Source organism: Manacus vitellinus, unplaced genomic scaffold, assembly GCF_001715985.3.
Source record: "Manacus vitellinus isolate BGI_N305 unplaced genomic scaffold, ASM171598v3 scaffold_1_pilon, whole genome shotgun sequence".
NCBI lineage: Eukaryota > Metazoa > Chordata > Aves > Passeriformes > Pipridae > Manacus > Manacus vitellinus.
In genome coordinates this window covers 30882139-30907933 of record NW_021939396.1, presented here as the reverse complement: position 1 = coordinate 30907933, position 25795 = coordinate 30882139, and the positions used below count along the sequence as shown (strand labels likewise).

General features: G+C 39.7%; 1 protein-coding gene across 1 annotated transcript in view; it reads left to right on the top strand.

Moving 5' to 3' along the window:
• GDAP1 (ganglioside induced differentiation associated protein 1) overlaps positions 1-22520 on the top strand; it is a 32706-nt gene extending 10186 nt beyond the window's left edge. Inside the window, exons 2-6 of the mRNA XM_018079322.2 lie at positions 9580-9772; positions 10977-11150; positions 13708-13802; positions 14267-14381; positions 19127-22520. Coding sequence (XP_017934811.1) covers positions 9667-9772; positions 10977-11150; positions 13708-13802; positions 14267-14381; positions 19127-19509 — 873 coding nt within the window. The 5' untranslated portion in view covers positions 9580-9666 and the 3' untranslated portion in view covers positions 19510-22520. The remainder of the gene's footprint in view (positions 1-9579; positions 9773-10976; positions 11151-13707; positions 13803-14266; positions 14382-19126) is intronic.
• The last annotated feature ends 3275 nt before the right edge of the window (positions 22521-25795 follow it).

Genomic DNA, 25795 nt, shown 5'->3' with positions numbered 1-25795 from the left:
GCTGTAATCACAAAGTGTATGTTAACCCACTACACTTCCTAATAATACGGTGTATTTGGAAAACTATTATATGATGTTCTATTATGTCTGAACGCCTAAAAAATATAATTGACTTACAGAATAATCATTTGTATTTAGTTAGGCATGTATTTATCACTAAATCTTTCACTTGTAGGTATGCCTAAAATCAACAGTGCTGTGAAGTCCATTGTGGAGATTGCCTTAGTTTGCGTTTTAGGTTATTAATTTTAAAATTTGTCGGTGGCATTAATCTGCATGATATTTGGCTATGTTAGGTACAAAGTTTTTTTCAGCTGACTTGAAAACTAAAATTAATTTTGAAATTCCTTTGTTTCATATGATAACACTGCAAAAGTTTTATTAATTCACACACCGTTATCTGTCTGCTATTTTTGCTTCTATGAGGTTCTGCCATGAAAACAAGAATTTAATAGAGCTGGAGGACTGTGGTTCTGTGATACATCACGCTGAAGTTAGAAGCTGGGGGTTGCAGTTTTGTTTTCATATATAAAGGGATATGGTTTTGGTTTTGTGTGTTTGAGACTGCAGTTCTTTAACAGCTGGTTGCATATTTGAAAGATTGAGCCAAATGAAATATTTAAAAAATGTTAGCCATTTTTTAAAATTTATTACATCAGGATTTTCCTACTCAAAATTTCAGTATCCAGTTTTAGTGCTGAAGATTTATTTTTATAGGCTTAATAGAAGAAAAAAGTGATCTTTTCTGTGCCATACAGTATCAGTGGCATATGCATAGATTTTTTAAAAAAAATATTAATATTGGCAAAATGATAACACTTGAAGTGTGAAAATGTGCATGTGATTTTAATCTGAAATTTTGTTGGGTTTTTCATTTTTTTTTTCTTTTTTTTTTTCCTTTTTCTTACAAAGTCTTGCACAGATCTTGTGCTAGGTTGGGTTTAATCAATCACTGGAAGTGCCTGGCTCATTCTGCTGGTTACTGAGTGAGTTTCAGTTTGTAAACTACTTGCCTCATATTGGAAGAGGTCATCCTATGTGCATGATTGCTTCAAGAAGTGCAGTATTTTCCCACCTATTTTCACAGTTTTTGGGAGACACAGATGATGTCCACATTTGGAGGTGTTGTGCAGATCTGTAACTACTGTGTTGCCACCATCCTTAGTTAAGATTTCATTTAGGGGGACAAATAAACTTGTGCCCCCATGCTAATTTGAATTATTTTATGAGGTAGTTTTTATTTATCTTATTTTCTTTTAATGTAACCTAGGAATCTGATCTACCTAGAGTACAAATTGTTTAACGTGGTTATTGAAATAAGACTGTGTGTTTGCGTGATCAGGTTGTTAAAATGGAAGTCTTCAATATGCAAGTAAGCTTGCTACCAGTAAATTTTGTTTTATTTTATCCTGTCATGCTTGGAGTGAGTGTTGAAAGACAAATGGGCAAGTGTTGCTCAGCCAGAGGGGAGAAGCACGTCATACAGCCCCCAGAATAGCATCAGCAGTAAATATGGTCATGCTGTTCTTCCCCGAGATAGACCCAGATCACATTCGTAGCACCCACCAGGTCTGCTGGTTACCAGACGTTCAGAGCCTTTGATGAAACATTTACAAATGCAGCTGCGGTTCGGAGGGATCTTCTGCCAGCAGTGAAGAAGCTGACATCAAGAAAACCAGGGGAAACAGGATCACAAGCCAGGGAGTTCAAACAAAATGCAGTTTAGGGGGAATACAAATTTAATCACAGTATTAAAACACTGCACCAAGATACAAATGTATTGTAAAGTGAAGTCAGAGAGAGGCTGAGATTTAAAAAGTTTTTTTCCAGTTCCAGTTATTTCTCACTTTGTGCAGTATATTGAAATAAAGTAAGATAGCCTTGAAGGTCTGTGGCAGTGGCCTATCTAACATGTAAGAGGGAAAAATTTAATTATTCAAGGCCAAGAAAAAACCCTGCTAATTTCTTCATCTTGAAAAGATAGATTATCCCCTCTGGGCCAAGAGAATGTTCTCACTTCCTTGTCCCTAAGCTCTGTTCATATTAACTTGTATTAATATAGCTTCTAAGCTTTTATAATGCTTTTATTTTGCTCTGAGGACTGTAACACACCGGTCAAATACTGCTTTTGTGTTCTGACCACTGGACTTGACAGGACGCTACAGGAATTAAGCCAAGGCATTGCGTCCTCCTCCACTCCCACTCCAGTTTGCGCGTCTCTGTAAAATTTGAAAAGCTCACTTCAGCTTCTGCAGCTTCTCTCCTCTGGCTTTGCCTCCACACCGGTGCATTAGCCAGGGTGTTAGTGGAAAGGGTTTGTTATTTCAGACACATACCATCGCCTGCTGCCCTCACTTCTCCCTTGCACTTGCACAGGGCATGGAGACAACTTCATACTTTCATTTGTATCAGTTACACACATGGGATTTAAATTCATCCCTTTCTCTGTATAGTGCTTTTTTTTTTCTCAGATAACTCAGTAAATGTCAAATAGCAAGTATTACTGCCTTCAGCTGGCACTAATATACTGCCTCTTTTTCTTTAGAAAATCTCATTGACATTTCTTTAAATGTGAAGAGAGAAGTATGCTTTCAGAGCAGTAGCTCTGGAATTTGTTCTCTATTTGTGAGTGACGTTATGCAGTTGAGAAAAAATCATGCCAGCATGTTTCAGTCAGTGCCAAAAGAACATAGACAGCAATTCGGTGCCCAGATCTATTGCTGCCCAAAACTGTATCTTGTCCTATTTATACTTTCACAAATGAAGGTCTTGCTTACAGGGGGAGTTAGGTGAATGTTGTGTTTGCATGATATTTGATAATGAATTTGCGCAGCTGTTTTACATTCTACTGTTATTTCAAGCATTGAAAATTTAAGGTTTTAAGTGGCACAGATAGTTTGTAACAATCAAGTCAAAGAATCTCAGTTTCTTAAATTTTCATTACTTGTGTTGGAGTTAACTTCATTTGAAATACCTGGGTGCCACAACATACTTTTTTCTCCAAAACAAGGGAGTTTGACCATTCTTGGTATTCAGGACACCTAAACCATAAATAGTGATTTACTCTTAAACACCTATACCATGGTTGAAAAAGAAGAGTAGAGAATAAAGTAGTAATTTAAAGTGGAGTCTCTTTGGGTCAGAACTCAAATTAGGGAGTTATGAATTGTTGTCAACTAACAGTCCAATTCTTTTGGGCTTTTTCATCAATGCATGCCAAGAGGCTGGAAAACTCAAAGAACAATTATCAATCAAACACAATTTTGTTAATTTGAAGAAAAGCAGGAGAAGTTGTTTAAATCTGTCTGAAGACCTAATAAAATAGTATCCTGATGTCTGTCAGGAGAGGATGGAAGTTGTGTAACAGAAACACTGAGTCTCCCTTTGTGAAGCGTAGAAATGAGAGCTGGTACAGGAAGTCATGCATATGGAGGGCCCTCCACTGGGAAATATGAGGAATGAAAATTCCAGTTGGCTTATACAGATGTTGTGAGAAGTGGAACTTATTGAAAATTTCTTCAGTTTTTCAAAATTCAGTAAATACAATAAATTGATACATCAAATATATCCTTTTTGTTTCTGCTGTACTATTCTTTGAAAAGACAATGCAATACTCATGCATAAATTACGTGATTTAGATTGGGGAAAAAGATGTTAGCAGGAGAAAATATTCTACTCACACTTAAGGCCCCCATCCCTCCCTGAGACTATGTGAGCCGGGTTACCAAGACAGTCCCCATGATTTTTCTGGGGTGGTGTGGAGCCTGCAGATAGGCCAGGATAGAACAACCTTCATCCCTGCTGCTGTGCTGGCACAGGGTGCTCTGGGACAGGGGCTGACCTAAGCTTTTCAAAGCACTTTTATTTTTCTGACTATCTCATGAAGTGAGATTTCAGGGAAGCTAATTGAAATATTTTGCCTGTTCGTGTTTGGTTATTTAGTCCAGCTTGCAGAAAGGTAATGAGCAAATATCAAGAATTAAGGCTGAAGAAATAACAATTTCCTTATTTAAATGAGAACTATATTTCTGTGTTGTCTTAATGATTAATGCTTCCTTAGTGGCAGCTATTTTTTTTGCTTGTCAATGAAAATGTTTGGAAGTGCATGATTATGCTTTAAAGTTGGCTGGAACAAGATTAAATGTTTAGTTTAAACTTACTTGCAAATTAACTTAAAGTTTTCACAATGTTTTCAAAGATTTTTAGAAATTTTTGAAAATTATTAAACTTTGGGTTTGTTTTAGGGATGGAAAGAATCTGATTTCTATAATTTTTCAGGAAGGATCTTTTAAAATTGTTTTCCAGTCAGAGAAAATACTGCATGAGACTTCAGAGGACATTTACAAAATTGTACTTAACCCCTTAAATTTCCTTAAGTCTTTCTGTGTTTGGTTGTCATCCCAGTTACTGGATATTTGTATTTTGCAGTGCGATGTAGAATTTGAACCTGCTTAAGAACTGAGAGAGGACCCACTGAAGTCACTACAAATCACCCCTCTAACTTTGGTGGACTTTGTTTCAGCATCTGTCTAATCTTTTTTACTAGCTCGAAGTTGTACACGCTGGTTGTGGCCACAGGCAATGGAAGGTACTATTTTTAACATTCATTTTTTGTGTTGTGGTAATATGTGAATTCTAATGGGCAGCCAAAACCCAGTGTGCCAGACAGTCCTGTGCAAACAAAATGTCATCACTCTTAGATTAAAACCAGTATAAAAAAATCAACACTTGGATGCTATGCACAGAGGTACAGAGCACAGGAGAACCTTTTAATAGAATTTCAGTCATGTGGGTTACTCATCTAAGTTAATGCATGGGAAGATGAAGCATGTGAAGTGATGATACAGATGATGATACAGAATTGTTCCTAAAAGCTCAGCAATGGTCTGAGTTCGTGAGCCAGCATATTACACCTGTGCACAGAGACAGCAGACATGGATAAGTTTATAAAAACATGATTTAGTTCTTTTGAATTAGGCTGATATGTTAGATTTTATAATGAAGATGTTGTTTCTATAAAAGCTTGAGGAGTGATAGATTGGATAAAGCTTTAATGTTAATATATAGATTTTAAGGTTGACAGCTAAGAAATCACACATTTTTCACCTTATTACATTAAGTATCTTTCTGTGTTTGATTTAAAAGCCTTATATTTCAGGAAAATTCATTCCAGTCATCAAAACTATGAAAGTTTATATAGCATTAGAACAATGAATATTTTTGTTATATTGTAATCACTAATAACTATTTTGAAATAGACTTACTATAAAACTTCTAAGAATTTTATGTAGAAAAATTAATTATTAAGCAGTGTTTATGTATGAAACTCCTGCATGGAACAGGTTGGACTATAGTATTTAGAGAAAACATGAAAGAATTTTGGGATGAAATCCCAGAATAAAACCTAGTATGATACATTATGTAACTTTGAAAATGACTAAATAAATTCTATTATAAGTTGATTTTGTTGGATGTAAAATGGTAGCTCATTAATTATGTTTCTCGAGAATATGCATCAGTTATCTAGAATTGCCATCCCTCCATGGTTTTATATGCAGTTAAATTAGGGCACAGACAGTCTCAGCTGGGACTATCAAGATGTATCTTCGCTCTTACTGTTTCTAAGTAGTTGCATATCTAATTCATCAGTCACATTAAAGACAGTTCTTGTGTCAATATTAAGTCTCAGCTGTGTATCTGAATTCAATGCTAAGTTCTTTTGACTCATGTCATCAACAGTAATGCAGCATCTGCCACTGGAATTTAGTCAATAACTATTGATGACAGAAGGTCCAGAACAGAACCTGTCTTACTTTCCTAACCAGTATTAACTCCTGCATCACTGTCAATTAGGTCAGTTCTGCACTTGGAACTGAACCAATGCATCTGTTAATGATGCATAAACAGAATCCAGTTAATTTTTAGCTATAATGGCTCTGGCTGCATAGAAAAAAGCAAAAAGATTTTTTTGCCCCTGTAATCTAATCAAACTTGGTTTTCAATATGCACAACGAAATCTGTTTAGAAATAAATAGTAATTTTTTACTTGCATCAATCACTTTAATGACACATCTGGCCTAGATGTTTCTTGTCAATATCATGGAGTGCAGGGTGAAGTAAAGAAGGAAACTAATTACCAGAATACTGATTTCCAGATGTTTGACCCAATTTATACAACTGTTTATCAAGTTGATTTTTGTACTGTTTAGTTATTAATATTAGCTGTAAATGTTATTTTTTTTTCATGATGTAAAAATTTGTGAATTAAAAAGACACTTGTAGGGGGTTGTGTATATATATATATTTTTGTAATCATGTACAAACCCCAGAGAGGCCATGTAGAGAAATAGGGCAAGAACATCAGTGTGATTGGAAAAATGTTTTATCAGGCAGGGCTAGGGGGCTGCTTGCAGATGCAAGATGCCAGTCAGATTTGCAGCTGTGTGCTGCTTTTGTATTCATGACACATACATATTAAAGGTGCCTTTATGGAGACTTTAATTTCAGTTGTGTAAAGCTTTGTGTAAATGCATGTGGAACAAGGTTGTCCAGGGTGCAGTGAGCTTTTTCATAGGTTGGCCCTTCTGCTTGCTTTTCTTCAGGTATGAGGAGGTAGAAGGGCTTGGGAACAAACATAGGGGGATGGCTGGGTGCTTGTCCTGAACGAAAAGGAATCGGCCCCTTTTCTTCTTCATAATCTCTGGAATGAGGTTCTTTGCATCGTATATTTGGAAAAGGGAGGCCTCATGTGGTCAGGCTTGAGAACAGCTGCCTGCCTGGCTGGGGGGAGCCCGGCGGCAGGCGCTCCCTCCTTCAGCTGAGCTGTTGACAGCAAGCCAGGACTATTAACATGGGCATACGGGTGGTATTTATCACTGAATCACAGAATAGCCTGGGTTGGAAGTGACCTTAAAGATCATATTGTTCCAGCCCCACTAACGTGAGCAGGGACATCACTACTAGACCAGGTTGCTCAGAGCTCCATCCAGCCTGTCCTTGAACACCTGCAGGGATGGGGCATCCACAGCTTCTCTGGGCAGCCTGTTTCAGTGCCTGACTACCCTCAAAGTAAGGAATTTTTTCGTAATATCTAATCTAAACCTACTCTCAGTTTGAATCCATTCCCCCTTGTCTAGCTCTTGTAAAAAGTCTTACAGGCTATTGTAAAATGTCTTACACGCTCTTGTGAAAAGTTCCTCTCCTTCCTTCTTGTAGGTTCCCTTCAGGTACTGAAGGCTGCAATTAGGTCACCCCTAAGCTTTCTCTTTTCCAGGCTGAACAATCCCAATTCTCTTAGCCTTTCCTCATAGGAAAGGTACTCCATTACCCTTATTGCCTTGGTGGCCCTCTTCAGAACCTGCTCCAATTGGTCAGTGTCCTTTCTGTATTTCATTGCAATACAGATGACTAGATTGCAGGAAGAAGAAACATCTGAATATGATTGCAGCTGCTCTGTTACTGAACAGGTCTGAAGTAGGAAATATTGTTTGCATTGGTCCTTTTTTCTTTATTGTACTATAATATAGATACCTTTCATTGCCTTTCTAGGCAGCTAAACCAGGTAACCAAACATAATTCAGAAGTCTATGTGTGATATTAAATTAATTAGCTGAACAAGAGAATTGGAGTAGTGGTCTACGTGGTGACTGATAAAATGACATTTTGATTTAAAGGCAAAATTAAAGAAAAAATAGCAAAACAGAAACCTGAAAGAGTGTCTAGTGCATATAAATAAATAAATAAATAAATCCCAGTTTCTTGCCTTGAGTTATTGTAAGATCTAGCTGTGAGGAACCTAGGCAGGGACCCATTAGAATATCCATGTGTCAGTGAGTCACAGGTTAAAGCCCTGGTGTATGTGAGCATATTCCAGCACTCTTACCTTAGACATGTATCTTAAAGGGAAGTAAATCCAGCTATAATGTATTTATCTCATTCCATTAACTGCATTCTTATTATCCATTCTAAGCACATTCTCCAACTTTCTGAAGAATTCCAATTAAATTAAATGCCCAAAAATGTAGGATTTACCATCAGTAACGCATTGACTGCTGTCAGCTGGTATTTGTGAGAAGCCTCTTGTCATGCCTGACCTTCTGAAGAGATTATTTTGGTTTGTGACTAGCACTGAGAAGTCTCTGGGAAGGCATCGGGCTGCCCTTGGGTCTACTTACATGAACAGCGCAGGGCTGGAAGCTGGCTTTTTGTTTCTTCTCTTTTTTATTTATAAGATTTTTCCATTACCTTGTCTCTTTCAGTGACTTAAATCCTTTCACTTGCTTAACGTTAGTAAAAATTTCCCTTAAACTTAAATGTCCTTGTTATTGGGATGTCTCTCTCAACATACTAAAGTCATGTCTTCGGGATACTACTGGTGGGGTTCATCGGTTACATAGAAATTGCACGTGGGAGTGAGTTATCAGGCTTGCCTTAAGTAGTTGCCTTTACTGGGGATTGAGTAGTCAGAATGAAGAGAACAATATTCTGGAGTTTGTAATCCCACCATGCTTTCTAGTTTGCTAAAATCTCCCTGATGATGCTGATAGCGTCTAATGGATACACTATCAGCAACTGCATCTTCTAAACTATCTCCAGTGTAAGATACAAAGGAAGCATTTTCTGATGATGGAAGCTATTGTTATCAAATGCTTTTCAGAAAGGACCTTCACACAGGGGAAATGAAAAAAGCCTTGCAAAACTGTTCAATTTTATCATTTTGTCTATAAAAAAATAATAATTAAGAAACCTTCTCTCTTGAGATTAAAAGAACACGTCAGGAAGCAAAAGACGTTATTCTCAATCTTAAGTGTTTAGTTTAGTGTTCCTTCTTGCTATGACTTATCCAGTAGAGGATCTATGCCCACAGGGTCCCATTCAGTATGTCTTCCGGTAGTATTTTTTTTCTTCCCCAAGCGCATGATACCAATGTCCCTGAAATTCATAGTGGAAGCACTCGTTCAAGAAAAGAAACAAATAAATACAAAAGGGAAAATCCTCCCATGTGACCTTTTCCACTCGCGCATCCATCTTCCTGCGCTTCCCTAGGGGATGCTGTAGACGGCTTTGCGGGCGGTTTCCTCTTAGGAAGGGTCGTTCTCCGAGCAGTGCGGCGGGGGAAGAGGGGGTGTCCTTCGCATCCCCCGGGCATTCCCTTCTGTTGATTTCCAGGAGGGGATCGGCGCAGGGCGGGCCCGGCCGCCCCTCCTGCCCGCGCAGCCTCCGCCCCGCCCGGCGCCGCGGGTACGGGCCGAGCTCGAGCCGAGCCGAGCGGTGCCTGAGCCGAAAGCCGAGCCGAAGCTCCAGCCGGCCCTATCATGGCGCCGCTGGTGCTGGTAACCACTGGATGGACGCAAGTCCTTCTCGCTCGCAAGAAGGTGATGGGGGCGGCGGGGGCGCGGGGCGGCGGCCTGCGGGCCCCCGATCGCCCCCCCGCCGCGCCGGGAGCCCCCCGCCCGCCCGCGGGGGAAGTCCGGGTAGGGGGGATGAGGGAGGGAGCGCCCGTGGCCTGCGGCCGTAGGCGAGCCGGGTTCGGCCGTGCGGGGGCTGCTGGCCCCGGGGTGAGCCGTGGTGCCCTTGCAGGTGCGGCTGGCAATAGCCGAGAAGGCGCTGAAGTGCGAGGAGCACGATGTAAACCTGCCGCTGAGCGAGCACAACGAGCCGTGGTTCATGCGCTTGAGTTCCTCCGGAGAAGTACCTGTCCTGATCCACGGGGAAAACATCATTTGTGAGGCAACGCAGATTATTGATTACCTGGAAGCGACGTTTGTAGATGGTAATCCCGCAGGCATTTCGGTGTGAGATCCTTCCCCTCGCCCCGTAGCGTGCCAGCAAATGCTGGGGGCAGCTCTGTATCGCTGCGGGGAGGTTCACTCAGGACAGAAATGCTTAGAGTCTCACAAATAAATGGGCTCTCCTAATAGTTGGCAGTGGGGGCTGAAAACACGTTCCTTTAAAATGAACTGAAGGCCTTCCAGCAGTTTCTCAACCCTTTCAAGTAAAACCTACCACTGTCATCCTTAACCTTTCAGGAAGGATGGAAAGGCAGGAATGGCAGCAGCACTGTGCTGTGCTAACCCTGAGATGACACTGCCATGAAAAATAAAGTGTTGAACAAGGCTACATGACTATGGTTGTCAGGCAGGTCCAGATTCTCTGTAAAATAAGAAGAAACATGCTTAATTCCAGAATAATCTTGGGTGGAAAAGTGAAAGTAAAATAAGCAAATTATTTTTGGAGCCAAAATGGAGTGAAAAGGTAAAAGAGTAGGAAGAGAAACCTCAGAAGTGATCACATGCAGGTTTTTGAATTTCTTTTTGTCTGTATTGCCAAAAAAACACAAACTACTTCAATTTTGGAAGCTGTATTTTTTATAGGTGTGAAGATGGCAGCATTTTGTATTTCAGGGATTTAGTGCTGCGATTTCTAAGGCCTGAAGAAAACTTGATTGTTGAGAGAACATAATTTGTATTTAATGCTGGCTTTAATCAAAAAAGGAGGTAGATCGAGGGCAGGGTAAAACTCAGTGGTGTGCGGAATATTTCTAACCATGCTTTGAGTAGGATTCCTATACTGTAATTTTTGCAAGCATTACAACAATAGTAATGTTTCAACCTTAACAATTTCCTGGAACCTCAGCTGTGCCCTGCTGTTAGAGCACTATAGGGTTGTGTGTCATGGTTGCCCATTCCTAGAAGAACATAACAGATGTGAATCCGGTTTTCTGATTTGAACACCTCTTAAATATGTGTTTATGTGGGTTACTGCATAGGAATTAGAATTATTAAAACATTTGAGAATGAAGTATGTGTATATACATTTCTCTGAGCTGCAATAACACTATTGAGTTACGGTGGGGAGCAAGTGAAGCTTTCTTAACTATGGCTGTGTCATCTGTGCCAGTTGAACATCACTGAAGGAACTTTGGTCAATTACATGGTTCTTCTTCTCTTAACTTTATTTTTAACTTTATATTGCAGAGGAAGTACCAAGATTAATGCCAGAAGAGGGGAGCATGTATTATCCAAGGGTGCAACACTATAGAGAGCTTTTAGACTCCTTGCCTATGGATGCCTACACACATGGCTGCATCCTGCACCCGGAGTTAACAGTGGACTCCATGATTCCAGCCTATGCTACCAGCAGAATTCGTAGTATGTACTGGTATAGCTCTGACTGTCTATCAGTAGACTTTTGCATTACATTTGTCTTCTTAAATGCACCTTAAGCAGAAGATATTGAGCACAGCTTATGAATTTTGGTTGCAGTCATTGATGATTTGTCCATATACTTTTTATTGATTGTGTAGTCTCTTATAATTTGAAAGTGGGAAAGAGGAAGTGTCGTTTTTGAGGTGTCTGTGGAGTTAATTTTTGTGCTATGGTAAACTTCTAAATATTGTTTTTATGTTTCCTTCTAAGTATTACAAACGAACTAAGTAGTTCTAGTACAAGGATCAAATCCTGACAACATGGCTGGGTGATGATTCCCTGTTTACGTTATATCCTGAGATCTTTGATTTTTTTGTGAGTGTCAGTGGTTTATATTGTGTTGATTTTTTGTATGATATTTTAGAATCATCCGTAGAACACAGTCAAATACTGCATAGACTTTGAAATGCAATACTACTATACTGTTACTAAATTCATGATATCATAAAAGGTGATACTGTGTTAGTTTGAGAAATTCTATTTCCAACAAATTGTGTTATCCTCCCCATTAAAATTTTTGGCAAGTCAGTTCTCTTATTAGAACTTAGCCACACTTTTGTGTTGTCAGAAGTAAAGGCAGGCAGTTAATTTCCATATAGTTGCATGAATTACTTAGCTGAAGTAACACAGAATCATAGAATGGCCTGGGTTGGAAGGGAGACCTTAAAGATCATCTAGTTACAACTCCGCTGCCATGGGCAGGGACACTGTCCACTAGAGCAGGCTGCTCCAAGGCCTATCCAGCCTGGCCTTGGAGACTTCCAGGGATGGAACATGCAAAGTTCTCTGGGCAACATGTTCCAGTGCTTCACCCCCTTCACAGTAAAGAATTTTTTCTTAATATCTAATCTAAATTTGCCCTCCTTCAGCTTAAATCCATTCCCATTTGTCCAAGAAATTTATTATTCTCCTACATCAGTGTACTGTCTGGTTTAGTGTTTTTTTTTCCCCCAAATGTGAATGCTAACTGTTTATTGAGCAATTGTGCTTTACTCATAGACATTGTTGATATTTTTTTTAGTTTTACATGTTAATAGTCAGTGCTTTTATTGTAGTTCACTTTATGACATTGTCTTCTGCATTTCTCACTGTATATATTCTTACCCTCTAGCTTCTAGCTGGTGTAAATTGTTGTCAGTTTGCACACGTTCATAGTGGTAGAGCTAAAATTATCACTCATCTAAATTGGGATGTTTTCTTACCTTTTTGTACTTAAAGCATAGCCTACTTTTTTGATTTGAAGCATTTTTTTATAGCTTGTGAATGTTCCCGAACAATTCCTTTGCACGTTCAAACTTTTCCTTGATGGTTTAGTTTTCAGTTTTGGAAAGCTAATCTTTTTCAGACTGCTAGATGTAATAAGCCATGAGCCAGTTCTGTATTATGTTTATGCGTACCAAATCCAAGCAAATAATTAATTGCATATGTAAGATCTTAGTTGTGTGATTACATCCTTCAATTTCTTCATATACTATACTGAAAGATGGCTCTCACAGCCATATCAGGTTGAAGTGAATATATAAAACAGTGAGTTCATTATTCTCTAGAAAGAATTTTTATCAGTTTGATTTATAAGACTTAATTGGAACTAAACTTAATTATCAAGTACCGGTGAGAGGTGATTCATGCTCTATAATTATTCTTTTGTTCTCAGTTTATTACTAGAAAAACTTATTTTTAGAAGAAGACTTATTATTCACTATCTTTTGGTAATCTAGGTCTGTAAGTATGGCATTTTCCAACAAAGTCCCATTTTAAGGAGAGAAAAGGCTATACACATGTAGCAGAAACCAGTAAAATTATCTTAAACTTTTCACATCATTCCTTCTTTAAGTCATGTAATGAATGTTTTTCTAGAACATTCACATAGTCCTTAATGAACATTTCCAAAAGGGATCACATACTTTGGTATAATATTTTAGCTAACTGAAAACACCATATTCAGTGGTATTTAGGCTTTTTCTTTGAAATTATGCATGCAACCTGGAGTGACCTTCAATAAATCTCAGTGCGGGCCTGGCTGCACTTTCACAGCATGACAGGTGTGTTAGGAACTGAGGTACAAAAGCATCAGAGACCTAATGTATTTGTAGTAGAATTTTATGGATTTAGCACATATTTTGGCGGCAAAATGCTTTTTTCTGAATAAGAGAAAAGTATTAACGAGATTTCCTCATTTTTGCACCTATAGAGGACATTGCAAATTCATGAGCTAAAGGTGTGGTGGGATCAATTTAAGCAGCAGTTAAGTTTTCCAAAATATGATGTTTTTAAGTCCTGACTTGGAGCTGATGCTGTATTGAAGTACCACTTCCCATTTAGTATGATATTTGTACACAGGCTATTGATCAGTCCCTGTGGATTGCATTGTGAGTATGTTTGGATATCTAATATTTGTCATTCCTTTTTTCTGTTTGGTTTGGGTTTTTTGTGGTATTTTTTGTGTTTGTTTTTTTTTGTTTCTTTGTTTTTGTTTTGTTTTGTTTTGTTTTCCAATCAGGCCAAATAAGTAACACAGAATCAGAATTGAGGAAACTTGCAGAAGAAAATCCAGACCTTCAAGATGCCTATATTGCGAAACAGAAGCGCCTTAAAGTAAGGAAGCTCTTTGTATTCCCACACTTTATTATGAGCTTGTTAGTGTTAGATTTTTTTGTCACAATGTAAACATTTGTTTCACCTGTCATTACCAGTAGTGTCATGCAGTGGTTTAGCCCTTCAAGGCATGAAGCAGTCTGCCCCCCAGATCAGCTACACACTTCAAGTGTGTGCTGAAGTACTGGACTGGTCCTACTGACTTCAAAGGTAAGTACACATCAGTGCTGATGTTGGGTTGTTGAGCACCCTGCAGGGTGAGGCAAACCTTGATATGTAGCATTTCTAATGTTTTTCTTCTGTTATCTGAATTGTCACCAGTATCCAAATGGTATCCAGCTGACTGTGTGGAGAAAATAATCGCATTTTATGAATAAACGCTGTAGTATCTTAAGTAAAAGATTCTCTGATAAAAATACAAACTCTGTATGATGATTAAAACACTAACTTGTGTATATATTTAGTCTAAGCTGCTGGATCATGATAATATAAAATATCTAAAGAAAATTCTGGATGAACTGGAAAAAGTTTTGGATCAGGTCGAGACTGAATTGCAGCGTCGAAATGAGGAAACACCAGGTAAACTATTATTGTTGCTAAATCCTGTTGATGCTTGTGTTTCAGGAGACTGAGTGAACCTGTCAGCACCATTATAGAACTGCTTTTAATGTGTCTGATTTGTTACTTTTAGTATATACTGATCTAACATCACAAAAGGGATCAATACTGTTTTAAATACTAGCTTACTTTACTGTTGCTGTCAGTGAGTTCTCACTGTCTCGTGAGAGTGCTTGATCACATTCTTAGCAGAGTATAATTAGCTGCACAATTTTTCAATATTCTATCAAAAAAATCAGAAAAACTTAACTAGAGAATGTTGATGTTGTAATTGTAGGCCTCAGTATCACTATAATGATCCACAACCTTAATGTTTAATGTAGATTTATTACAATCTTGAGTAAATACTCTGCTGATATTTGTGGTACATCCAGAATGAGCAATCTGGATAATTGCTTTAATTGTTAGGCAAGCCCCTTCCCTTACCCTCTTGGAAAGCAGTCCTGTTTACCTGCCATCCACCCAAATGAAAGTCAAGTTTTCACAGAATCACAGAATCATCAAGGTTGAGAGAGACCTTCAAGATCGTCTAGTCCAACTGTGAATGTAGCACTGCCATAATCACTCCTAAACCATATCCTCAAGTGCCACATCCTGACGCCACGTGAACACTTCCACAGACAATAACTCCACCACTGTCCTGGGCAACTTATTCCAATGCCTGACCACTCCCTCAGTGAAAAAATGTTTCTAATATCTAATCTGAACCTCCTGTGGTGCAACTTAAGACCATTTCCTCTCCTCCTTTTACTTGAGACGTGGCAGAAGAGACCGACCTCCAACTCACTCCTTTCAGTCTCCTCCAGACTAAACAACCACAGCTCCCTCAGTTGCTCCTCATAAGAATTGTGCTCCGGAGCCTTCACCAGCTTCATTGCCCTTCTCTGGACTTGCTCTAGCACCTCAATGTCGTTCTTGTAGTGAGAGGCCCAGAACTGAACACAGTACTCAAGATGCAGCCTCACAAGTGCCAAGTGCAACAGGACAATGGCTTCACTAGTCCTGTTCTGGATACAGGCCAAGATACAGGTGGCCTTCTTGGCCACCTAGGCACGCTGCTGGCTCATGATCAGCCAGGAACCCCAAGGCCATTTCTGCTGAGCAGCTCTCATGCCACTCTGCCCCAAGCCTGAAGCATTGCATGAGGTTGTTGTGACCCAAGTGGGCTTGTTGAATATCATGCAGTTGTCCTCAGCCCATCAATTCAGCTTGTCCTGATCCCTCTGTAGAGCCTTCCTACCCTCCAGCAGACGAACACTGCTGCCTAACTTGGTGTCTGCAAACTGACTCAAGGTGCACTGGATCCCCTCATCCAGGTCATTGATGAAGATGTTAAACAGGACCAGCCCCAATATTGAGCCCTGGAGAACACCACTTGTGAGCAGATGCTATCTGGATATAATTCCATTCACCTCCGTTCTCTGAGCCTGGACATCCAACCAGTTTTCACTCAATGAAGAGTGCACCCATCCAAGCCATGAGCAGACAGTTTCTCCAGGAGAATACTGTGGGAGTGTCAAAGGCTTTATTGACTTCTAGGTAGACTACAACCACAGCCTTTTCCTCATCCACTGTGTGGGTCACACTGTCATAGAAGGAGATCAGGTTAGTCAAACCTTACAAAAGGACCTGCCTTTTGTAAACCCATGCTGGCTGGGCCTGTTCCCTTGGTTGTCCTGCAAATGCCATGTAATGGAACTCAGGATGATCTGCTCCATGACCTTCCCTAGTACCAAGGACAGGATGATAGGTCTGTAGTTTCCTGGATCCTCCTTCTGACCCTTGTAGATGAAGGGTCACTAATTTCCAGTCAACTGGGACTTCTCTGGTTAACCAGAACTGCTGGTAAAAGGTTGAAAGTGGTTTGACAAGCTTTTGCCAGCTCCCTTCTTACTCTTGGGCACATCCCATCTGGGCCTATAGACTCATGGGTGTCTAACTGGCATAACAGGTCACTAACCATTTGCTCCTGGATTTAGGGGCTTCACTTAGCTCCCCATCACTAACTTCCAGTTCTGGGAACAACTTGTTTTGTATTAAAGGCTGAGGCAAAGAAGGCATTAAGTACCTCAGCCTTTTCCTCATCCCCTGACACTGTTTTCCCCTGCATTGAGCAAAGGATGGAGACTCTCCTTAGCCCTCCTTTTGCTGCCGATGTATTTACAGAAACTGCTTTTGTTGTCTTTAACTGCAGCATCCAAATAAAGTTCTAGTTTGGCTTTCCTTATAATTTTCTTGTGCATAACCTCACAACATCCTTGTAGTTTCCTCCCTCCTTGCAGAGGTGATACATGATCTTTGTTACCCTGAGTTCCAGCCCAAGTTCCTTGTTTAACTAAGCCAGTCTTTTTCCCTGCCAGCATAGGGGGACAGCCTGTTCCTGTACCCTTAAGATTTCCTCCTTAAAGCATGTCCATCCTTCCTGGGCTGCTTTGCCCTTCAGGACTGACTTGCAAAGGACTCTGTCAGTTAATCTCCTAAATAGGCCAAAGTCTGCCCGCCAGAAGTCCAAGATGGCAGTTCTGCTGGCACCTCTCCTTACTTCACTCAAGACTGAAAACTCTTGTCATTTTGTGGTCGCCGTGCCCAAGACAGCCACTGACCACATCACCCATGAGTCCTTCTCTGTTCACAAACAACAGGTCTAGCAGGGCACCACCCCTGGAAGGCTCACCTACCAGTTGAGAGCAAGTTCTCTTCCACACACCCCGAGCACCTCCTGGACTGCCTTCTCTCTGCTGTATTTCCAGCAGACATCTGGCAAGCTGAAGTCCCCTATGTGTACAGGGGTTGGAAATTGAGAGACTTCTGCCAGCCTCCTGCAGAATGCCTCTTCTACCATTTCATCATGGCTAGCAGGTCTGTAACATTCCTACCAGGACTTCTACCCTGATGACCTTCTTTGCCCACAGGCATCATCCTTGTCATCATCCTAAATTCTGTTTGAATGGGATTAGTCTTCTGCTTATTCAGAGCCTGGTTCAACTCCCAGTGGTACTAATAGGAGTCCTTCCTCTGACTTCACTGGGAACTGCATGAAGCATCAGTCAATATCAACTACATCTGCTCAAATCAATAACTTTTTGCATTTAGTCCTGTAAAGAGCTGTTGTAATAATTACCGGTTACTATCACAACCATAAGTTTGAACCAGTGATTGAAAATCTAGGTTAAATTTTCTACTGACTCAACAGTGGAAGAGTCACAGAAAATATTTTTACTCATAAAGGATTTTGTTCAGCAAACTACATCTGTCACCATTGCCAACAGCCCCTTACTTTCTCTGCTAAGTAGCCTTTCCAAGGACTCAACTGCTACAATTTTGATGACCTTATGAAAACTGCCAGGATCACAGAATTTTGTAAAACATGGGCCTGTTGCCTGCCTCTTGGAATTTTGTCTGAGGTATTCCCACTTTTGAGCTTTGTGATCAGTGCTTCTCCAGGTCCTGGTCAAACTTGTAGCTTCTGCTTCTCTTGCTACTACTCAAATCTCTCATTGAATTACTGCTGCTGCCACTGCAGGTATCTTTCATGAAGGATAGCTTCTTTGGTCTTCCTTTCCATCTTCTTACTTACTTAATGCACTAGATGAATCCCCAGGTATGCTTTCATCAACCTAGGATACCCTTGTTCTCTAGAGAGGCCTTTCTTCCAGACCTGTTTGACTGGTCAAAATGGACTGGTACCAGCCATGTGCCAAACTGTTGCTTTCCTCTAGTGGCAAATGTGTTGGAAAGGAGATGGCTAAATTTTTCTGTTTCCAGAGAGGTGCTGCTGAATGTTTGTGCCAGCATTTTTGCATGCCTGTTGTGTGGGAAGAACTGCGAAAGGATACAAATGAGAAGGGAACAGCATAGTCCTATTTGAGAACTAGGCTAGAGCAGAATACTCATGCTGACAGCTATGGTAACTATTAGTTTTCATATCCTGGGTTTCAAAAGCTCTCAGTGTAGTCAATACAGGTCAGCCCTTTCACGTGGTGGTGGTGGTGGTTCAGATCACTGACACTGCTCTGAGCCATCCCAGGAAGATTCATCTCTTTCCTTCAACTGTAGAGGGAAGCTGGGGTCTCTATCTGTGCTCATGACTAGTGGTGGGCAGTGTGAATATCTGTCACTTCTTAAACATCTCATCGTAAAAACCCCATGGTCACAAAAGAAGGAGAGGTAGACAAGCTCTGTCTTCTCACTGAACTGGTGTGTTTGGTGCAGATCAGTCGTCTGATCTGTTTGGTTTTGACTTGAAAGCCTACAGCAATTTAGCTGGACTTAGTTCTTGAGTGAATGCCATAGAGCTGAGTGACATAGGCAAGATGATAAATTCTTCAGACAAGTGGTAGCTTTTCACTAAAATTTAAACTGCCTTCCTCCTTTCCAGTCCTGTTTAATTTAATCCAGATTTGAGAAATGTAGTTGAGGAAAATAACTGTTTACTGTGAGCTTTAATTTATGAACCTGGAATGTCACTCTTTTTTTCCTTAACAAATGTAGTCCCGGCTGCTGAGCCTAAGACTACAATATTGTGCAAACAATGGACAGGGATTACTAAAATGTTCATCAATTAAAGTCATATCTTAGCTGAAGTGTTGGTGGTGTTTATTAGACGGAATTTGAAATAACACTAAACTAAATATTAGTGCATGGAAGCTTCCATGTGTGCTTGTATTCCATTAGCTCCTAATTCTTTATGTTTCATCTCTGCTTAGAAGATGGAAATCAGCCTTGGCTCTGTGGTGATTTCTTCAGTCTGGCAGACGTATCACTTGCCGTCACATTACATCGCCTGAAGTTTCTGGGATTAGCAAGGAGAAACTGGGGAAATGGAAAGCGGCCCAACTTGGAAGCCTATTATGAGCGTGTTGTGAAGAGAAAAGCATTTTACAAAGTTTTGGGACACGTCAACAATATATTAATCTCAGCTGTTCTGCCAACGGCGTTCCGTGTGGCCAAGAAAAGGGCTCCGAGGGTTCTTGGCACCACCCTGCTGGTCAGCCTCCTGGCGGGAATGGGTTATCTTGCTTTCCTGTGTCTTCGGAAGAGGTTTGCCAACATGATGTTACCGATTAGAACCAGGCAAAATTATTTTTAGACCTGTCTGGCCCTGGTGGTGAGTGGAAGGCATCTCTCCACCCCAGGAAAATACCCCCGATAAAATATAAATATAGATGAAAGATTATGCCTGTGAATTAGAACATTTTCACACACTAATCATCTCCTGCAGTTGTATAATTGGGTTGGTAATGCTGAGATATTTTTCAAAAATGTATGTTGAGGGGGCAACAAAGGAAAGAAGAGGCTTTCTTTTCAGCCAAGGACCTATAACTGTGACAGTGCTTTGTTGAAGTGGTTATCGTCTCCTTTACCCAGTAGCTGACCTAATTATAATGCTTTAATTTAATAGATATGCAGCAATGTGATAGCTTTTCACTGTAGGTGAAATGCGTTATTGTGCAGAAACCAGCATTGTTAAAATAGATCTTTAAATGCTCAGAGTAGAATTTAAGTGGACTATTGGCTCTGTACCTGTTGTGTACAGGGGCTAGTTTCTCTGTACTGATTAATGTCTGTTGATTTGCCATTGGACCTTTATGATGTGTTCAAAAGTGAAGCCACTTTTGTCACTGTATGTTCATGCAGCAGTACAAGAAAAGACTTAAGACAGGTAAGAACATCAGTGAGTTGTGGGCCACATGAGTGAAATTCTCCAAAGGCATCACTGGGCAACAGGTACTGGACTTTTGCTGAAATACAAGTGAGAGTGATAAACCTGACACTTGTCTTTCAAAAGCCTTTTGGGCTTAGCTGCAAACTGGCAGAATCAAATCAAACTATCTTGGTGCACGCTTGCTGCTTTCATTGGGGCGCATTGATATAATTGCCTCCGTATGAGTGTTCCTTTTTCACTCTGAGCACTGGGTATTTTTTGCACACTTCTTGTCTACATTAGCATTTGCATGTGCCTCTATGAAATGTTTACCCCCAGTGTGCCACAGCCGGCTGGAAAATGTATGCACAACAATGCATTTTGTAAAAGTAATTTGAAATAGTTCACTATCAGTCTGGTAGGTAGCCTAGATTGAAGGTGAAGCTGTAATTTAGCAATCTCTTTACTTATGGAGAGGTGTCATGTTGGTGGTAAATGAAAAATATAGGTCAGATTGAAAACAGATGATTTTTACTGCGGATTTTTTTGTAAAACTGCACTCTTGTAGCATGTAGGAAAGGTGTAGAAAAACATTTTGATTACTTCCCACTGCTCAGCAGATGCTGTGAATTTTATTAGTTTTGAACTGAGCTCCTGTTTCAATGAGAAATTTACATTTACCTGAAAATAGACTTTGAACCATGACAAAAAAAGCAGTTGGGAAGGGCTGAAAATTTTCATGACAATTTAGTAAGATTTTTGTGTTCTGGATGAATGTCTGAAAGCTTTAGAATTTTGTTTACAAGTTGTATATAGCTGCAACAAACAAAGCATAGCTTTTGGTGTTTACCTATCATCAACCAGTGCTAACAGGCCTAAGTACATTTTAGATCCAGTGCTGGTGGCTCTTGTCTCTCTGCACAATTACTTTTAATTGTCAGGAAGATCCTCTGAAGTTTGCTGGAGAGAACTGAGGCAATTTCTGTCTGGACAGTCTCACCATTAAACACGTATCAATATGGATAAAATTGTTGAATACTTCTGCTTATTATTTAATATTGTACTAGTTTGTCTAGAAAAAGTAGAACTGAATCTCATTACTCCCTTTGAGTAAGAAGTAACATCTTACCTAGGAAAAAATGTGCATTTTTATTTGTCAAAAAGGTGGTTTTATATAATTTTATTTCACAACCCAATTGTTCTCAAGAACTTGTTGAATTAAATGTGGTCTATTTAGAAAAGCTTTATTATCTCTAGAGAGAGTTTAATCCAACAATACTATTAATTTGCTGGCACTTTTAACTGAGTTTGTTGTTTGCATATTGCAGTTCATCTGCTTTACTTGTAACCATCAAATTCCACTAAATTAATAAACACAGCATAAGACCTGTAACTTAATGCTTCCCTGACATGTATTTGTGTCAGGCCGCCTAGAAAATGTAATTTGATCAAGTCACAGTAAAATTAAGTATGTATGACTTAGCTTTCTTTAGAATTAATTTATATTTTATTTTTTCCTTTTCCTCTTTTTATTTTTATAATGTGTTAATTGCAGATAAGAACACTTATGTTGCTGGCTTAGTTCACACTAGCAGACCTGTGTGCTGTGATACAGGCTAATTACTGAGGAAGCCGTTTTACTTCTCCCCAAACCTGAGTGATTTCTGCACTTCAGCTCGTGCTTGTTTCCTGCCGGGAGGTGCAGGTGCTGTTGGAAGGAGTGAAGTGACCACCAGATGTCAGTGGTCCTCCAGGGCTCTGCTCCGCCGCCTCTGAGGCAGGAAAGCACTAGTTTTTACAAACAAAAAGTTTGTGATCTCAGCATAAGAGGGATGTGAGCACCCCCATCAGACTAGCAGTCTCTCAAGAGCTCTTGAAAGAACTGCTCTGGTCTACCACAGGTTGGTTCTCTGATACCTGTCACTTACGCTTGTGTAGCTTCTACTCTGGGGGTAAATAAGAGGCTAAAGTTGAAATAATATTTCACCTGAAAATGAATGTTACCGAACAGCAATTAAAGGTGTCATCTGCAGGAATGAACGAGTAAAACTTTCACAGCAGAAAAGTTGGGATTCCTGGTTTGATTCATGTCTGTTAGTTCAAATGTTTCATATGCCACTTATTTTCACTGCCCTGAAGTACTCCATACAACACTGGTTTCTGTACAGGTGGCAGCAAAAGGCTTATCCATGATTAAATTCCTCAAAATAGGATGAGATTTAGAAGCACATATGCTGTATTTGGCTCTTTGTGCAGGATAGCTTTTGTGCTTGTAAAGTTTCTTTTCAGGCTGGCTTATTTTGTTTGCTCTGGTAGCTCTGTATACTCTTTCAGTTGGATACACAAGCAGTCTTCTGGTTTTCATTTCCTATTTGCTCTCATATCATGCATCAGGTATATTTCATATCTTTATGTGGGACCTGCACAATAAACATAGATTCTAAGACCACTTTCTAGACTGGCTTATGTCTTCTGTGTCAGTAAAACAAAGCACATTCAAGGATCACACAGTACTGCTGTGAGGAGTCTGATGCTATTCAAGGAGAGAAGCCTCCAAACACCTTTTAAACCAGCTTAATGGTTTACATGCAGCTTGCCTTGCATGTATATGGAAACAGCAGTTGAAATGATGTTTTATCTTTGTTTATCTGAGCTGTATATGCATGAGGTTCAACGGAAGCCATTAATAAAGTAAAAAAATAAAAATATAAAAGTAATTAAGGAGGGCAAGCAGTTTTGTGCTCTTAATTAATCCATAAAAAAAAAAATACAATGCCAGTTCCCTTCTGATTGTGTCCCTGACTCGTTGAGCTGCAGCAGCTGAAGGTCCTTTCTGTAAGGTGCATGAGAAGCACATAATCTGTGTTCACACTGACATTATCCGTGATGAGACCAGATGGTGTAACCCTACCAGTGTTTGTGTGGCCATAAACTAAAAAAAAAAAAGCTTTCTTTTTTTTTCCTTGCAATGTAGCAGTCTGCATTGGACTCACTTCTTGTTAAGCAGAGGAATAAACAACAGTACTTGAGGCTTGTATGCATTTCCTCTCAGTATTTTGAAAGTCTAGAAAGCTGCTAGAGTCAGGTAGACAGCTGATAGGGCTTGAGTTTGATGAGATTATGACACCTGGACCAATTTAGAAGTAGCCTTGATCAGAAATGTGCACAGAACTGTTACTGTGAAAAGCTTGTGTCTAAACACACAAGAAGAGCAAGAGTGAGTGGGAAGGTAAATACGGCAAGTATAAATTCCTTGTCTAGATTTGCAAAGCCATACATCCACTTTTACGTGTCATTTTTGAAGGCAATTTTTACTTAAGTCTTAATTTTATGGGAGCAAGGAGCTACTAAGGTTTAGAGACCAGATTGTCGTGCCCTAATTTGTGAGGAATAGAGATAGCAGTAGATGGAAAGTAGGTGAAAAGTTGTGGGTCTAGCTAGCTGGAGCACACTGTGCTCTGCAGTAATGTGTATGACACATTTGCTGAGGCCTGCTTATTAACTTTATCTCTCCCTTTAGCTGATGTTAGACAAAGAGGTGTAAGGTTGTGCTTAGGCAATTTATAAGATGTGCCGAGGAAGTCAAAAGCATGAAGAAAAATCCCAAACAAAATATATTGGGTTTTGTTCCCTCCTTTCTTTATAAAGAAATTTTTAGTTTTGGTGCAGTACCAAGTCATAAAGTCAGGCACTCAAAACTCAGGAAATTCCAGAAGCCAGAGTTCTTACAATACTGTTAACTCACTCTACTGCTAACTCACTCATGTGGCACTTCAATAGCCTTTTTATTTCTGTTTTTCTTTCTAAATTACAATCATGGTGCTTTGTTTAATGTGAAGTTAAAAATGTTGCACCATAAAATAGTTAAGCTGTAGAGGACGCCGCTGGTTGTTTCCCCTACTGGCTGAGGCATTGACCTTACAGAAATTGAAGTCCTTCTCCCCCACTTTGTATTGAAATAGGTAAAACTCAGAAGTGGAGACAAAAACTCCTCCCTTGTAAATATGTGCCCTATGCAGTAGGTTGCAGTCAGGTTTCCTTTTTCTCAGCACAAAACATTTCTGTCTTTGCAGAAATCAGGGGCCATTTTTTTGACAAAAAGTAGTGTGAACATGTGGAAGGCCGAGACTGCCAGTCATTCAGAAACTTGATGGAGACCAGGGCCTGCCACACAGTTTCCTCTACTAGCTATGTTTAAAGCCAGCAGTTAGTAAATGCTGAACTCTTGGTAAGAATGTCTTTGGGTACATAACACAGGTTTGGTGAAAGGGAAGGAATTCTGTATCAATAAATCAGAGAAGAAACTGTCCAGAGAAGCTTCATCACTATTTCTTCTGGTCTAGCTCTCTGTGGCTTTTCTGTGGATGGAGAGAGGCTTTTGGGTTGCTATTTCACAGGACATATTCGTTATATCTCACTTCAACTATTTAACTGAAATCAATGGAGGGAAGAATATCTGTCTTTGTTAAATACATGATGAAGCCAGCTTCCTCATACAGATATTTAAGTTGGACCACTGTTCAGAAAGGTATTGTAAAAGCATGTGTTTTGAACTGTGTAACTCTACTCAAACACCTTGTCACAAGCGTAGACACCAAACGAGAAAAATTCAAACTAGAGGTCTGGATTGCACCCCAGAGCCAGAGGCAGTAAAAATAGAAAGACCTATTGTTTGAATTTTTAGGTCTTTGAATAGAAAGAGTTCCAGAGACAAAGATCTCACAGGGAGTCTGTACCAGACGCTTTTTGTCCAAATCTTGCGCCTTAAGAATTCTGCACACTTCCATTGTGCTGAATTATCGACAGCTCTAAAACACAGAGGTAGAATCCAATAGAAGTTACGGAGGAAACAAAATTGGCCAATGTTGCAGTAATGGAGGTATCCAGATTTCAGTTTCTAATAGAGAGCCAGATTCAGATCTGATGTGAGTCATTGTTACAAAAAATGTAGTTGTGCATCTACTTATGTTGGATCTGAATTTGATTTTAAAGTCATTATGCCATGAATCACATTTTACGACTTTGCCTTGACAAGTTTTGTTTTGATCAACCTATTTGTTACAGAGACAATGAAAGCTGCACAATACCTTTCTGAAACAAAGGATATATGCAGAACTTGAACTTTTAAAAACTGTTTAAGCTTTTAATATGGGCAGCACATACTGAATCAAAAATTATGGAATATGGAGTTATTTTTGGAATAAAGAATTCTTTTAAAATAAGTCCAAGAATGTATGTTTAGGACTTATCCCAGAACAGCATCATAAATTTTTTATTTTTTGGATTTGAAAGAGAGCCAAAAAGCTATAGCTGACTTCATTTTTCTGTTGTTAACAGCAAACTGTAACTGCAATACAAGGAAGCTCCAGCAGATAAAAAGATAACAGGTTTCTCTTTTATGTATATATTTTATTAACAGAAAATAACTGTGCTTAGTTAATTTTCTTAGGTAAATCATACCAGATAAGAGTTCTGTCCCTTCTTGTGTGTTATAAGAATTATCAGGGTCTTTTTTCTGCAAAGGAAAAGATGAAAATATTTCCAAAGTGGCTGGCAGAACAGCAGCACTGGCAATATCAGCTGAGACTGCAGTTCCACATCCATAGCAACCCATGGAAGTGGAAGTCCAGCAGCAACTGAAAGTAGTTCATTGCAATCCAACAGCCTTCTGTGAGAAAGAAGGAGAAGGAAACCAAGTTTTGAACCCAGCACAAGTGGCTGTGCTTAAAGC